Below are 16,049 nucleotides of genomic sequence, written 5' to 3'. Positions count from 1 at the left end.
ATGCACTTAAGTTTAGCTCCGTGTTGACCAAGCCTTGGCAACATGATCATAATCAAAACCCCCATTTTAAAATTTTGGAAGAAGAATTATTTTTGCCAAGTCATTTCGCAATTATTGTGTGCCCCCTAGAGTTGGACATAAACATCGGCTGGTACCCCCCACAAGTACCAAGGATATATCCACATTCCACAGGGGAGGCTTTGTTCATCTAATGGCCAAAATAAAATGAAGAAATGGGTTTGTTGAGACGAAACTGAAACCGCTACGCGCACACGCAGCCGTCCGCCCCAAAGTTGCGGTCTTTTGTATGTTTGCGTGCCCTTTTCGGGGGAGGGGAGCGCGCAATCAATCTCTTCTCTCTCCAATAAAGACACCCGAGGAACAGGAAGCAGAGGAGAGAGACAGTGTAGAGAGAGAAAGAGAGCGTCTTCCTCCCCGACTCCGGCGGGCGGCGCATGGCGGGGAGCGAGGACGGATCGGTGGCGTAGGTGAGCGCCGCACGCACTCGATTCGCGCGTGATCCGTCTCTTTAAGCCGAGATTTATCGATTAAGATAAGCAGCAGTTTGTTTCGATTCATGCTTGCTTGCGTGGGGCGGCGGGTTGCTTGCAGTGCGGGGGAAGGAGGAGTTTGTTTGTGTTGTGTGGGGAGTTTGGAATCGCGTAGGCGGAAGCTTCCCTTCTTCCTCCTCCATACGCTGCCTGCCTGGTTGCCAAGGTTGCCTTCCGCGGGGGGAGAAGCAACCGGCACGGCTGCTCTGCTTATCCCGCCTCCCCTGCCGCTTACTCCCCATCTCCCCCTATTTCAAGCCGCATTAGCACTCCAACAATCCCATCCATCATTCCCCTGCTTCTTCTTCTTCTTCTTCTTGGTGGTGAGTCGATTTCTTGGTCGCTTTCGCTTCGATTTCCTTCCAAATGTGACTCCGCTCTCTTCCAATTTCACTCTGGGGCGAGCAAATGGGTTTCGTATTTGTTCGTCTTCTTGGTTTTCTCTCCCCCTTAACCACTTCGATCTGCGGTTTCCGCCAATATTTTACCCTCCGGCTCTGACCATGGGCGTAGATATGGGCTAGTATTCCGTTCTACAATTTGGGGATCTTTTTGTCCGATTTACAGTGGTACTACTCATGGACTCGCGCAACACCGCTTACTTAATCCCAGGATACTTCCCAATAATTTACTCTTGCTGCTGCTGCCCTTGTACTACTGGTTGAGTAATAAAATAGGTCCGTCAGTTCGAACAAGAAGATGGATAGATTGATTGATTATTAGGGAGATAATAAATAAAAACAAATGGCGTCCTTATCTTGTTTCTACCCCCTGAAAGCCCTAGAAAGTACCCAGCTTTTCTATTTTATACTAGTAGTATTATTATTATTGTTCCGCAAGGAACAGCTTTAGATTTTTCCGGCCACCGCCTCCCCTGCTGACCTTTTTGGTCGTCGTCTCCTTCTTCTTCTTCCCCACCGCGCCATTCCCACCTTTTTCTCCCCGGATTCCGTCCAGAAACGGCAGTAGGTTTCCATTTCTTGAGGGGGGCGGTTGGGTTCCACCCCTCCCTTCCTCCGTCTCTCCCCCTTTTGCCTCGACACCCTTTCCATCTGTGAGATTAGAATCTTCCGTCTGTTTTTCTGTTGCAAAAATTCTAGGTCACACGGCATCTAAAATTAGCATTCTGTTCACCCTTAAAATCACGAGTTTTTTCACCTTAAATTAGGGTGATGAGATGAGACTAACAGTGAATTTCAATCGGATTTTCTTTTTATCATTGTTAGTGCATTGTGTTTGCCCATCTCATCAAATTTAGGCGGCATGCATGCATGCGTGCGGTTGCTGGGGCAGTAGGGCTTTTCTGTTCCGGGCAGCGACGTCCCGGAACAGCAAGGCAGTTGCTTCTATCTATCTGTACAGCATTCTCTGCTTGTATCTTTCGTTCGCCTTGTTGTCCACTAATTGATTCCTGGCCAGGCAGGCAGTTTAGGGGCTGAGGAGGTGAAGAGACAAGAAAAGAAGAAAGAAGGTGACACCATGGTGATAGCTTCCGGAGTGATTGACAGGGGACACCTGTCCTCGTTCGGCGGCCCACCGCCAGACTCCTCCTCGTCGTTCTTCTCCGAAGATCTTGTCCCCACAGAGGTTAGCAAGAAAGAAGAAGATAAAAAGAGATAGAGATAGAGCCTTGGTTTGGTTTCTGTTGGCAAATAATGCGGAATAGTAGTAGCGGTTGCGCCCCACATGATTCGTTTTCTTACAAATATATATATATATATATATATATATATATATGCTTTGATAATGCAGAGGCAGGTTGGATTCTGGAAATCGGAGTCAATGGTTGATCAGAGAGGTGCGTGTGTGTGCACCATGCTTTCTTTTTTAAAATTCCGTGATCATTGTTTTGTGGCTGTTGCTTCTTGCATGGTTGGAGGTGTTCAGTTGGGTGTCCTCTTCTCAATTCATGCCGCGGCCTAAATAAAATGTCCTGGTTCTCCTTCGTGCTTGCTCGGTGTTGGTAGTTGGTACAGTGCTGGAATTATTGATGCTCCAATAAAATTCCACTGAAAAAAGATAGGGATGCATACCTAACTTGCCTGCCTTATCCAGCTCGTACCTTGGGGGGCAGTTTGAAACTTGTGTTTCATGTTTTTCGGGGAGATTTTCTGGCTGGCATTTATTCCGGTCATTTCCAGCCAGTTCTTTGTAGCTGATCCAACCAACTGGCTGAAACCAGAAATTAGGCTGTTGCATCGATTCGGTTCAGTTCTTTTTTCCTTTGCCAAGGAAATCCCACCTGGATCAGTTATATGTTACCTAATAATATAGGCATCCGATTTTAGTAGCATCTCGGTTTGGTAGGTACAGATATCAGTGGTGCGGTGCAATTCGGCAGGGAATGAGTGGGGGCGTTTTCTTACAGTGGGAATGGTTATGGGATGTTGGCTGAAGACAGTTTGGTAGGAATTAGTTGGGAGGTTAACTAAACACGGTTAGCAATTAAATGCCATGATCAACTTGTCATTTAACACATGCTTTCCAAGCTTTGCAGTACGGTGATAGATTGGATGGCCCTTCATGAACTGACAGTTTCCATTAATGGCAGGGAGCAAGCCAGCTTTTGCTTCTCCACTTGAGAAGATCCATCCGATGGGGGCGAATCCTGAAGGCGGTCTGGAACAGACAGGAGGCCAAGTCTTCAAGGGCCTAGATGCCCTTCGCGTCAGTAAAGCGATGGGGCAAGGAAATGCTTCAAGTTCGCCGTCGGTATCCTGGGGTGATATGCTCACGACCCCTGGATCTAGATTTGGCTTGTCTGCTAGAGAGGCGGGTATTGCTGAAACAGCCAGTGGCAACTGTGAGTTTCTTTGCTCTCAGCTATTACTTCTTTTTGCACCGTTTCTTCTTTACCCTGATGATCATTTTGGCTTACGTTCTTGCAGCGAGAATAATGGCCGCTGGTGTTTGTGGCCAGTCTGCTGATACACTTAGCTTCATCTGCGAGGGAGATGAAGCTCTAGGGTCCATGAAGGAAGTTGAAGCTCAAACTATTGGAGATCTTCTACCAACCGATGATGATTTGATATCGGGTGTTATCGATGGCTTTGAACTCTCTGGCCTGTCTATCAACCAGGATGACGCCGATGAAGATATATTTGGCACTGGCGGAGGGTTGGAGCTTGAGAATGATGATTCCATTTCCATTAAAGGTGCAAGAAATCTGGAAGGATCCTCAAAGTGCCATTTTCCTGGGGAGCACCACATCAACAAATGTCCTTCCAGAACTCTTTTTGTCACAAACATTAACACCAACATTCTTGATTCTGATCTAAGAGTTCTATTTCAGGTTTTCAACTCTTTTTTCCTTATTATACTTCTTGAAAGTTCGTTTACTTTGTTAAGCGCTACCCTTTTGAACTCATATTATATCTTCACTACAGCAATATGGGGACGTACATAAGCTTTACACCTGCAAGGAGCATGGGTATGTAACAGTGTCTTACTATGACATACGAGCTGCCCAAAACGCAATGAGAGCACTCCATGGCAAGCCTCTGGGGCTGGTGAAGCTTGATGTACAATTTTGCATTCCTAAGGTAAACATACTATCAGTTATTTTCTAGTAGACATATCACGTGTTCTCTAATATCAATTTCCGCCTTTTGATTTTACGTGCTGGTTATGCAATGCTGTTTTCTCAAACAAACTTGCCTCAAAATCATGTGGAATGTCCGTGTGTGTCCCTCATTTAATCTGTAAAAATTAGCCTGCTAGGATGCAAGAATATATTTAATGTCATGCCTTGTACTGAAGGTTACATGAGCATTGCACTGGACATCTATACAAATGTTTTGATGCTGTTATGATCTGCTACTTCTGTAGGGAACTGCTTCAGATAAGGATATCAGCAAGGGAATTTTGGTGGTGTCTAACATCGATCCTTCTGTTTCCAATGATGATCTTCTACAAGCACTTACTGTTTATGGTGATGTGAAGGAGGTAATGGTACTTTCAAACTTTGCTTTGTAAAATTAGGAACCCCAACCTGTAATGACCCTTTTTGTTGGTTATAGATTTGCAGGGCTTCTACAAGCTGCAATAAGAAACTCGTAGAGTTCTACGATGTCAGAGCAGCAGAAGCAGCACTGTATGACCTTAGTAAGGGTGCTATCTCAGGCCCAAAAATCAAGGCTGAAGTTAGCAATCCTGGAGGGACAATTTTTGGGTAATTTGTGCTGTATACTGCTGCCTTTATTCATACGGGATTGATATAGTGTGGGGATCTAATTTTCTGTCTCTGTTCCTAACAGCTTGAGGCAACAGTATCCGAGAGAGTGGAAGCTTGATGGTTCCCCTCGCCAGCCAAGAAACTCTCCACCTGGGATCATTGGTATGATATATGACTGAACGTGTTCATCAGATTCTACATTTCATTTTGTCTAAAACATTTTGCAACCTTGGACGTGTCAAACAGGAGGCCCAAAAAGTCATGAGAACAGCACTCTACATAATATATTTTCTCCAGTTAGTCCGCAATTGGATAGATCACCCCATGGCATCGCTTCAAGTGGCCCTCAGAAGCTGTCGTCGCCTATCAGAATTGAACCTACACGCCAGTACAACAACCAAGCTGCTATTAGTGAACTTGGCGGATCGCTTGGTCAAGGAAACTTTGGGCATGGAATGCAGATGTTCCACCCACACTCGCTGCCGGAGAGTCAAAACGGTATTTGTAATATCTCCAAGTCCATGACATCAAGTGGCAGGAGTGCTGGCTTCAGAGTAGATGGAGTGGATTACAGTCATCTCCAGAAAGTGGGTTCTGGTAGCCTTCATGGTCATTCCTTTGATCAAAATAATGAAGGTAAAACTCCTCGGCTTGGACTGTTTTTCATTGTCTCCTGTAAGCCTTTATTTTTACCTGTTCAGCATGGATTTGTAAAATCGCTGCTTGCTATAATTTTGTTACTAGTGTAAGGAATAATAACTAGATCTATTCCATAGACTTCTAGACCAATATATGTGCATGTACAAAAAAGAAATAAATAGGAGAGTCCTACAATACAACTATCTCTGACAACTAGGACAAATTCAGTTAACACATCAGTACTGTTGGAATGCTCAGTACCATGATAGAAATATGTTGAAGCATGTAGCAAATGTTATATACTTCATGGAGATTGTTCCTTTCTTTTTGAAACTTTATCAACATAAAACAATTCCTTCTGCAGCATTTGGTCCTGCCGGAGTTGGAAGTTTCCCCCTCAATGGACACCACTACAGTTGGAATAACTCAAATGCTTTTCCTCAAAGTCCCTCCTCTCCAATGCTGTGGTCGAATGTGCAGCACCCAGGGCACATGCATGGTTATCCTGGTGTTGTGCCGCCTCACACACTGAATAATGGTGCTTATCCTATGGATCAACATCACATGGGTTCAGCTCCAAACAATGGAGGCAGTTTCAGAAACGCGCGCTCTGTTCATCCAGGGTCTCTCGGGAGTGTAGGGTTTCCTGGTAGCCCTCAAATGTATCCATCAGATGTCCCTGTCTTCGCACCTGCCAGGGGAAGTTACAGGGAGACCATGTTCTCTCCAGTTGGCACTGGATTCCCGTCGCTGCAACAAATGTGCAATGCAATGAACCGAAGGAACCCTATGGTTCAGGTTTCCGCTTCCTATGATGCTACAAATGATCGGATGAGGAACCGCAGACATGATGGAAACGCTGTCCAGCCAGAAAACAAAAGGCTATTTGAGCTTGACATCGAACGCATAGCAAAGGGTGAAGACCCACGCACCACGCTGATGATCAAAAACATTCCTAACAAGTACGTTTGCACTGCTTTCAGGCTTCTTCTTTCACATTAATGAGGTGCCCTTCTGTGGACTCACACTTGATGTGCTCAACAGGTACAACTGTAAACTGCTTCTGGGCGTCATTGATGAGAATCACCGTGGAACCTATGATTTCGTCTACCTTCCGATTGACTTCAAGGTAAGTTCTTTGTCCTAGTGTGAAGGTTGGAACTTGCAGCAGAATTTCTAGGTACTGACGCTGCAATCTATGCTTTCCTCAGAACAAATGCAACGTGGGCTATGCTTTCATCAACATGACCGATCCGCAGCACATAATTCCCTTTTACAAGGTATATATGTACACCCTGACCTTACTAGCTGATAGCAACTTGTAAGAGCTATATCCTGTTTACCAATTCAGTATACATTTGAAGAGAAAAACTTGACATCTTGTAGATTTTAACAAGATTCTTAAAATATTACATTGTGTTTTGCTTGGTATGCATTTGTTAATTTCGCTTGGCAACTAACTGGAGGCACAATTTTCTGCAGACATTTAATGGCAAGAGATGGGAAAAATTCAATAGCGAGAAGGTGGCAACACTCGCATATGCTAGAATCCAGGGCAGGAATGAATTGGTTTCTCATTTTCGGAATTCTAGCCTGATGAATGAAGACAAATGGTGCCGCCCTATACTCTTCCACAAGGATGGCCCGAACGCAGGGGAGCAGGTACGAGTTTATATCAAACTCTCGGTTTCACTTCTGTAGACCAGGTTGGATTAGCTAGTAGAGACCATACTGGTTTTCGAGTCGCAAACTCATCGAGTCTGTCCAATTTCATAGATCTGTTTATGTGTGTGATACATCACAGAAGTCAGTTAAACACTTGCATATGTGCCATGCTAACAATATCATCCGATGATGCAAAGTGGTTGACATGGAGGTTTATTCATGCTTTTTTTTTGGCCAGGAACCTTTCCCTGTGGGGAACAACATCCGGCCTAGGTCCGGGAGGAACAGGCCGCTCCACAGTGCGGACACCAGAGGAGACGCGAGCCTGTCGACCTCGCCTAACCAGGAGAACTCTAGCCGCAGGGCTAACGCGGCCGAGGGCGATGACTCGATCTTCGCTCACTCACTGGAGGACGAAGAAGCTGCAATAAATTATCCCCAGTTTTGCTATTTATTTTTCTCCCCGGCAAGGCTGGGGTATGTAGCGAGTTCGAACGGTCTGCTGGCGATTCGCCGTAAGTAAGTTGCGCAAGGGCGCCCTCGTGTTTGCCCCGCCGACGAACTAGAGTTCGGACGGGTGCAAGGAGGGATGGCGAAATGCGCAAGAGGTGATGTGTGTTTTGGGTGTGTGTTCTGAGGGTTGGAAACTTGTACAGTTGAGTTGGAGGGGTGTTGAATGCTAATTTGACTTGAATGTTTTTAATTTAAACTCGGTTAATTTTGCTCGGATTATCTTCTGATCTTGCTATTTTGCTCTGTGTGAGTGTCTAAATGCTTCTACTGATCATGACATTGTGATGGCGTAACATGAACACTGTTGCAACCCTAGCTGCCCCCAAAACATTTGAAGTTCTATATTTGTACCAATTCAAACATCTTCAAGTGAAGATGCTTGAGTTAAGACAAACCTAAAACTTCAAATATTTTGGAATGGAGGGAGTAGTTCTGGTTAATAAACGTTCCCCACAAGATGTGTGCAAAGCCACCGAGGTTGGCCTTGTATATTTTGGGCGAGTTGTATAGGCAATGTACATCTTTTTGAAAATTGTAGTACATCGGATTTGAAAGTTGTTAATATTGTCTCTTTGGCGAAAGCGCATCACATATCATATACGTACGCAAATTTTTGAAAGCTTGCCAAGACTATAGAAAACCCTTGTATGAAAGTAAAAAAAAAAACTTGCAGAAACGCACAGAAGAGGTAGGAGGGGAATTAGGAGGGGAAACCACATTTATAGAAATCTGGAAATATGCCTGAATTAATAAAGATTAGTTTAGGAATTTTTAAAGACTCTAAATTCAAACAAATTTGAATATAGTTCGAGCTTGAATAAATTTAGAATCCAACATAAACATGCCCAAATGAGCTGAAAATATGAGGAGTGAGTGTAGGCATGATCTAGGTATTTTAGGAATATAGTGAACATTTATTTGGACCAGTAAAAATGTCACTTGAATTATTGGATAAAAGAAAGGAAAGGAAAAACTTTGAGATTGGATTTGAAACTTGGGTGTTGGTTTGGTGGCAAGAGCAAGAGGCAACTGAAAGATGAAGATGAGGAGAAGAAGTTTCACGCAAGATCACAACAACATTAAATATGCCACAAACCAAAGCACTGATGATTATGATGCATGATGCAAAACAAAATAAAACACACATTATATAGCATGCAAGCATGAACATAACACAAACTAATGGAGTCTCAGTCTTGGGTTCTTAAAGGCAGTCACACATCACATATACTCCCTATGTTCCAAATTACTCATCGTGGTTTTAGTTCAACTAAAACCACGACGAGTAATTTGGAACGGAGGGAGTAGCTGCTAGGATCACGGAAAAATGGTGATGACAACACTTAAGTGACTTCGATAGTGGTGCTCCTCGAGTGCCTGGTCTCGAACTCCGGGGTGAAAGCATAGGTCTGTCATAAATTGGTATACCTGGCAGTGACTATGTTTTTACATCGTTGTATTGATGCCATTGCTTGGATTTGCTCGGGATGGTTTTTCATGGTGAAAACCTAGAATCTAGCCTTGGGTGGTTAGATCCGGTGACAGTTTGTGCTTGAGTGTCACTCCTTTTTTGAATGTGTTGTTGTTTAAGAACCTTGTCATCCGTTTGGTGTTATGAGATGACCAGTGCGAATAGGGTTTGTTGTAATTTGTCGATCACAGATCTGATCGCTTTGTTGTTTTTCTCCTTCCTTTCGCATAGACGTCAGGATCAATTTCCTGTTAGATTTGTAGTTAGCCTTGCGAATCCATGCGTCACCCACAATGTCAATGGCAAAACAAGTTCTGAGCGTGTGCCTTTTTTTCTCCACTGAGGAGATAAAATGATTTGTACCCAGCAGGTGGTTAAGCGCCTGTTATTAGCATCCACAGCACTCTGTTTTTCTTCAAGCGCCTGTCATTGAAGAGCTCTTCCATGACTGTGCCATTGGTCGGCTTGTTTTTGTCTGTGTATTGATGTTTGTGTGCATCCTTACTATGCTGAAGCCAGGTGTGTGCTTACCTATGCGTATCATTTCAATGCTTTATTTTGAGCCAGTAAAATCAATCCTTTTGTCAAAAAAAAAAGTTCTTCAATGAATATACTTTGGAGTCCTACAAATTTGCAATGGGGTTATTTCACTCATTAGAAAAAAAAAAGACAAGAGACAATTGTTTAGGAGAGATAACTCGCAAACAGGCACATCTCCTTCATCAAACGGCATAAAAGCTCCAAAAGCACCTATTTAAGAGCTTTATGACATTTTGACCAAAATGAGAAGGCTACAAAATCAGAAACAAATAGGTCCTAATTCCTTGGCTTAACTTTGATTCACTTTGCCACGCAATACCTACTTCTACAAAAAAACTGTACTCAGAACCGTGAAACCAGATGGAAGGTATTTTCGAAGTTTTGGTTTTTGGAGCTTTGTAAAACTAGTGTACTCAGAACCACGCAATCCCAAGCCAAACTTTGCAAATATGACCAAGTTTATATAGAGAAATATACCATTGATTTTATCCCCTATAAAAGAAACCTGGTCCAAATTAGCAAGGTTTGGTTTCTGAACAAAAACTAGATGCAACTAACTATACATCTAACCAGATGCAGCAGAAAGAAAGAAACAAACAATCACACCAGTAAATATAGTTCAAGCATCATCATCATAACCATAACCTGATAGATAATATCCAGGATCCATATAGCAGGAACTTAACTACAAGGTTCCGACCCAAAATAAGTGCCAGCAGCAGCAACCAAGTCTCGGGACAAGACACAACGGATAAAACAGTCTTCCGGATAAATATAAACTATATATATAATACGCGACCAGCCAAAAAACGGAGCTTCTTCTTCAATGGTGGGCATCAGCCTCGGCGCCGCTCCTCTTCTTCAACGGAGCTTCAGTTGTCGGCCTTGGTGTTGCTCCTGGTCCTGGAAGCAGGGCTCCCACCAGCCACCACCACACCGCCACTCCTGGTCGCCCGGCGAGGGGTGCTTGCAGCAGCAGGGGTCTCTTCAGCTGCAGCAGGGCTTGCCTTCTTCCTCTTACCGCCACCAGCTGCGGCGGCCTTCTCTTCAGCAGCAGCAGGGCTGGCCCTCTTCCTCTTACCGCCGCCAGCTGCGGTCCCAGCACGCCCCTTGCGCTTCTTCTGAGCCTTCTGGGAACCTTCTTCTTCCTCCTTTTCAACCATCTCGGCGTCTTCTTCAGCTGCATTTTCCACATCAGGAGCACCAGCAGTGGTCTTGATCTTCTTCTCATCTTTGGCCTCCTCCTCAGCTCCCTTGCGCCTCAGAGGCTTCTTCAGCTCATCCTTGGCCTCAACCACGATTGTGACGACAGCATCCTCTTCTCCAGCCTTGTTCTCAGCACCATCATCATTCTCTTCCTCGTTCAGGCTGCTGTCATCCTCCTCTTCCTTCTCCAGAGCATCCTCATCATCATCATTTTCCTCAGCAGATCCCTCCGCGTCTGGCTTCTCCTTGGCAGCCTTGGCAAGCAGATTGTCAATCAGATCCTTCATCTCTATGTTAATCTGCAACACAAATAACAGAAGGCGTCCATCAGTAAACATACTTTAAAACATGCTTCAACAGACTTGTGTTTCAATTACATGCCTGTGGGTTCTCCAGGAAGTCGCAAATATCAGTTGGGCAGGAGGGGCAGTTCTTCACAATCTTCTGTGCCCGCAGAGTGCGCCCGCCCCTGCTTCTTTCCCTCATAGAACCCTCGTCACCAAATGCAGCGGTCAAACAAGCTTTGCAGAAGTTATGACCACAGGGAGTAGTAAGTGGTTCCTTCATCAAATTCTTGCAAATGGAGCAGCCAAACTCTGCACATGACCAAACAAACACAAGCACGCATTAGGAGAATGAATGCTTGGAATAGATTTCAGCTATTTAAGCCAAACAGAGCGTAGCAATCAAAACACACGGCATAAAAACTAACCCTTCAACAGCCTCTCATTCATAGACATATGAGCACGCTTCTGGTATTTCCTGAATTGCTTGTCAGTTTCAGGATCGCCTGACTGGGCGGGCTTCTTGCTGATTGGTGGAGGCTTCACCCACTTCCAGCCTTCATTTTCCTATAACAAACAGATAAAGATCGATCAGTGGTGATGATGTATGCCTGTAAGTGAAAACATCAGAAGAAGAAAATCGCATGGACATACAACATAGTCCCAGGAGGGGGATCCTGCCCGTTCAGTGATGTCAGTAGCACCTTGCAGCTCCTTAATCCTGGGCAGTGGCCTTGGCCGGTCACCATGAAGATCACTAAAACCCAGATACCACAACATCAGTGTAAGTAATGCCACTTCTTTTCAAGACAAAAGCATATTGCCAAAACAAAATGTAATAGCTTTGTCAAACCTGGTCCATGGAGCTGGTTCATTGTCGCATCGTACAAAGAGGTACCTGCAGACCTTGTATGTACCCTGAGACAGAAATCAAAAGAATATACATTATCTTCCATTCAGTGGCACAAAATAGAGAAAAGCAATGTTGAACCTCTGCACAGGGTGTAAAATTACCTGAACACCAATCTTCCTCCAGCATTTCTCAATCCTGTAGACTCCATCATAACGCACACCAGTTTCAGGAGCATATGAAGAACGCTTCTCTTTGTGGGACCTTTTTAAGATAGTGTAGTCAAATATAAATAGGATGATGATATAAATAATAGATAACAAATTTAAGCAGAACAGTGGATGGTCTCCATATATGCAGCACATGTAACAACATAAAACTATTCAAGGTAAGGGAATAATTAACAGTATTAACACTGTCAGGCTAGAGTGTAACTGTGATATCAACTACGGACTTATCAAACGCTGATATATTTGAGGAAATAATTATGGCAAGAAAAACATACCGCACAACCCTGACAGGGTAACCCTTCTTGCAACTAAGACGCAGAGCAGCATTCATCTTGTCAAATTTCTGATCAGAAGATTGCTCCTTGTTTGTTCGCTTGTTCCCACTTAGGTCTCTTCCACCACTGTCAGTACAAATTATTCACAGAAATAAGTGCTCACGTGTAGGATCAGACACGGAAGTAAAATGATAGCAAGTGAGTAAACTAGCTAACCTTCCAGTATACAGGAACCACTCCCCATGGTCCTCATCATCTATGTAACCACCTGACAGCGCCACTGACTGGGCACCATGTTCTGACTGGCCAGCAATACCAGCAACATGAGGGAAATGAGCACCCCACTGCCTGCACTCAAGGCGGTCTTCCCAGGTTTCCCCGACTAACACACCAAGACGCCTTTTGGGGTCGTTTTCTGCTGGAATGGGGCCAAAATGATCAGGTGCAATGGTCACAAAGATCTGGCCACTTGAAGCATTAGCTTTCCCAGCCTTCTTTGCTCTGTCAGTTGTGAAAGCCTTGTCGGGTCTAGCCTCATTTCTTATGTAATGAACAGGATTTCCAGAGCCACCTGCACTAGCATTCTTTGCAGTCCTAGCCATACGGATAACCGCAACCAACGCTGCATTAATCCTTGGCTGCGAAGCCATTTTGGATGGGATTGGTCCCCGGCATTTTCCACAGGTCCTTTTTCCACTGTTAACCCACTTCTCAAAGCATTTCAAACAGAAGTTGTGGCCACACGGTGTCTACAAAGATTCAAAAGTAGAATGTAGTGAACAGAGATAGCACCAAATATATAGTAGGCAGGAGTATTGTTATCCTGAGTAAAGTATTTAGAACAGAAAAAGAACATACAAGGAAAGCTTAAATATGAAATCATAATCAAACATAACATCAAATAAAAACACAAGTAGAAATCGTTACTGACAGATTATAAACAGAAGTAATCATAGTTTTCAGCTTAAAAAGTGTGCGGACATGACAAGTAACAGCCTCCTTTCAAATATAGTGACAGTTAAAAGGCTATGCATGTGTCCAGAAGCATGTCAAAGAGAGGCTATGGCAAGCAACCTTTTATGCCAGCAGAGGGTATCAGCAATCTAAGATTACAAACCAAAAGGGCAAAGGGTGCTTCACATGCCCTGGTCCAACCAACCAAAGTAGGTGGTACAGATCAAGAGCTAGCCAATAACTATGATGAAGCCTGTTGGTCAAACAACATATTGACTGGAATCACAAATTGGGAGGAACATGCATAGGCAGGTGGTAAACCATGAACTCAAATAAATATTCAGGACTCCAGGGGTGCAATGGCAAGGAACACATGGTTGTAAACCCAGCCATCTAGGTTCAAGGACTTAGCCCAACACAGTATGCCAGCTGGCTAAGATATGTAGCTAAACCTGACTCAATTTAAAGTGGCATTCATGATGAAAGGAAACATGAAACCATGCTTTCAGCAAACTCTCAAAAGAAACCAAAGAGTAGCCAATGCCAGGTATCATTCACTTTAGTTGTATATTAATACTCTGCTAATCAACATTGAAGGAGTTTGGAGATTTGTGTATAACAAACATTACTTCATTCATATAGCATGATGATGTTTTCACCCCTTGAACTGCAGCATAGATCATGTATGTAATCACTTTGCCACACAAAAAACAGACAAAATACCCTAGGCAGTACAAGATACTAGCAAATATCAGGGAGAATCAAATCATTTGGTCAACAGACTGTGCATTAGCAGTCCAAGGCACAGACAAACCAAAAAAAGGTGAATAGACTTAACAAACCAGCAAAAGGAGCAGGACAGCAAGGCCATCTACAGTAAGTTGCAAATGACATTACACTTGACCAGACTATCCAGATATCATTTAAAACACCACCACAGGAGCTCCCCTGGGTCAAGTGGCCAGGTTACTACAATTTTTAGCAACTGTTAAAGCTTACAGGTGATTACCCAACAACAGACAAAGATGCAATCATTTACTCCTACTCCCTTCGTTCCAAATTACTCGTCATAGAAATGGATGTATCTAGAACTAAAATACATCTAGATACATCCATTTCTGCGACGAGTAATTCAGAACGGAGGGAGTATTTGACTACAGACAAGCACCAAACTGCCATCATCAGAAAAACACATGGTGCTGCAGTAATAACAACAAAAAGACTGCAGCTGTTGCAGAGCTAGGATTCATATGCGCACATGTAAGCAATGCTGAACAACGCTCCCAGGTAAACACCATTCATGCTGTTATAAAAGTACACAGGTGATTAAGCCTACAAACAGACGAGGTCATGATACTTTACTCCTATCTAACTACAGACAAGCACCGAGCACGCAAGCCGTCATCAGAAAATAAATGATGATGTAACAATAACAACAAATAGATCACAGCTGTCCTAATGCTATGGATTATATGTGCAGATGTGAGCAATGGAAGCAATGACCAAGGCAAAGATGGGTCATTACTAGTGGGTGCGTCTAATTATCAGGGGATTATCTGACAGCAGGGGAGGCCGTGATCCTCTGCTCCTATCTGACTATAGGCAAGCACAGAACACGCATATATTAAAATAAAGTAGATTACTGATGTTGAAATTACATTACAGCTACATCAAACCAAAAAAGAGAAGGCCGCAAAAGCACATCTGAACAAACTGAAATCAATGGATGTTAGAGCGTCCGAGACGGCATAAAGAGGACGATGAGTGATGATTATGCGGGGAGAAATGGATGCAGTGACCCAGAGGAAGATGATGGATCATTACTGCCGCCGCAGGGCGCATCTAATGATGCGGGATTTAACCATTATGACAACAAGCGCGCACGAGAAGATCATATTTTGCAGCGAGCGCCGGGAGATCTATCCGCGCCGCGGATATTATACAGTGAATAGTTGCGGGATGGTAGTGGATATAATCATGGGCATTTATTCGAAAACTGACGCGGAGTAAAACACGGGGAGGGGAGGGGATTGCTCACGGTGACGGGGCGCTCGGGGAGCTTCATGCAGAAGACGCAGCTGAAGTTCTTGCCGACGATCTCGAGCGCGTTGTCCTCGTCCTGCTCCTCCTCATCCTCGTCGTCATCGCCGGCGACGGCGGTCTTGCCGCCGAGCAGCTCCTGGCGGCGCTTGGCCTTCTCCTGCTCGGTGAGGGAGGCGTCCGCCTCGATCTCGCGGATGGCGGCGAGGAGGCCGGACCCCCCGCCGGCGCCCCCGGGCGCGGCGGTGGGGGCGGGGGCGGGGGCCGCTGAGGGGGAGGCGTCCTCGCCGGAGCAGTCGGGGCAGGCCCAGGCGGCGGCGTCGGCGAGCGCGGGCGGCTTGGAGAGGCAGGGCGAGTGCCAGGGCGTGGCGCAGGTGGCGCACCGCAGCAGCTCGACCTCCGGCGGCGCCGCGGCCCGGCACACCATGCACACCCCGTCCCCGTCGCACGGCAGGTCCGGCATCCTCACTCTCCCCGGCGGCGGCGAGGGGGGCGCGCTAGGGTTTTGGGGAGTGGGGAATGGGGAGGGGGACGGGAAAGTTTGAAATTTTGATTTGGGGACGGGGACGGGGACGGAGACGGTCGCCCTCCATTCCTCCGTCCGTCGCCCCTATTTCTAGGCCCGCGCGTGATGGGTGCGGTGGGGGGGCGGGTGAC

At 45.1% G+C, this 16,049-nt stretch overlaps 2 protein-coding genes across 3 annotated transcripts; one reads left to right on the top strand and one right to left on the bottom strand.

The window, feature by feature from the left end:
- The first annotated feature begins 249 nt into the window (after nt 1-249).
- Nucleotides 250-7,761, top strand: LOC123184362 (protein MEI2-like 3). Of its 2 annotated transcripts, none has more exons than XM_044596510.1 (15): nt 250-488; nt 1,975-2,138; nt 2,304-2,349; nt 3,103-3,354; nt 3,440-3,843; nt 3,938-4,093; nt 4,380-4,496; nt 4,571-4,722; nt 4,808-4,887; nt 4,972-5,361; nt 5,729-6,326; nt 6,409-6,493; nt 6,576-6,644; nt 6,847-7,026; nt 7,268-7,761. In XM_044596510.1, exons 1-15 carry the CDS (start codon nt 308-310, stop codon nt 7,550-7,552), a joined length of 3,159 nt encoding a protein of 1,052 aa, XP_044452445.1. In that variant the 5' UTR covers nt 250-307; the 3' UTR covers nt 7,553-7,761. The 2 variants fall into 2 exon arrangements, with proteins under 2 accessions (XP_044452445.1, XP_044452449.1); XM_044596514.1 differs by having other exon boundaries at nt 328-488; nt 1,971-2,138.
- A 2,405-nt stretch (nt 7,762-10,166) lies between these two features.
- LOC123184351 (E3 ubiquitin-protein ligase ORTHRUS 2) lies at nt 10,167-15,982 on the bottom strand. Its single transcript, XM_044596499.1, has 9 exons — nt 15,391-15,982; nt 12,615-13,147; nt 12,399-12,524; nt 12,058-12,157; nt 11,897-11,961; nt 11,698-11,800; nt 11,472-11,610; nt 11,141-11,355; nt 10,167-11,058 (listed from the first exon to the last, which is right to left on the bottom strand). Exons 1-9 carry the CDS (start codon nt 15,853-15,855, stop codon nt 10,426-10,428), a joined length of 2,379 nt encoding a protein of 792 aa, XP_044452434.1. The 5' UTR covers nt 15,856-15,982; the 3' UTR covers nt 10,167-10,425.
- Nucleotides 15,983-16,049: the final 67 nt, after the last annotated feature.

Source organism: Triticum aestivum, chromosome 1A (genome assembly GCF_018294505.1).
Source record: "Triticum aestivum cultivar Chinese Spring chromosome 1A, IWGSC CS RefSeq v2.1, whole genome shotgun sequence".
Classification (NCBI taxonomy): domain Eukaryota; kingdom Viridiplantae; phylum Streptophyta; class Magnoliopsida; order Poales; family Poaceae; genus Triticum; species Triticum aestivum.
The sequence above is the reverse complement of the archived record's forward strand: the minus strand, read 5'-3'. Positions and strand labels throughout refer to the sequence as shown.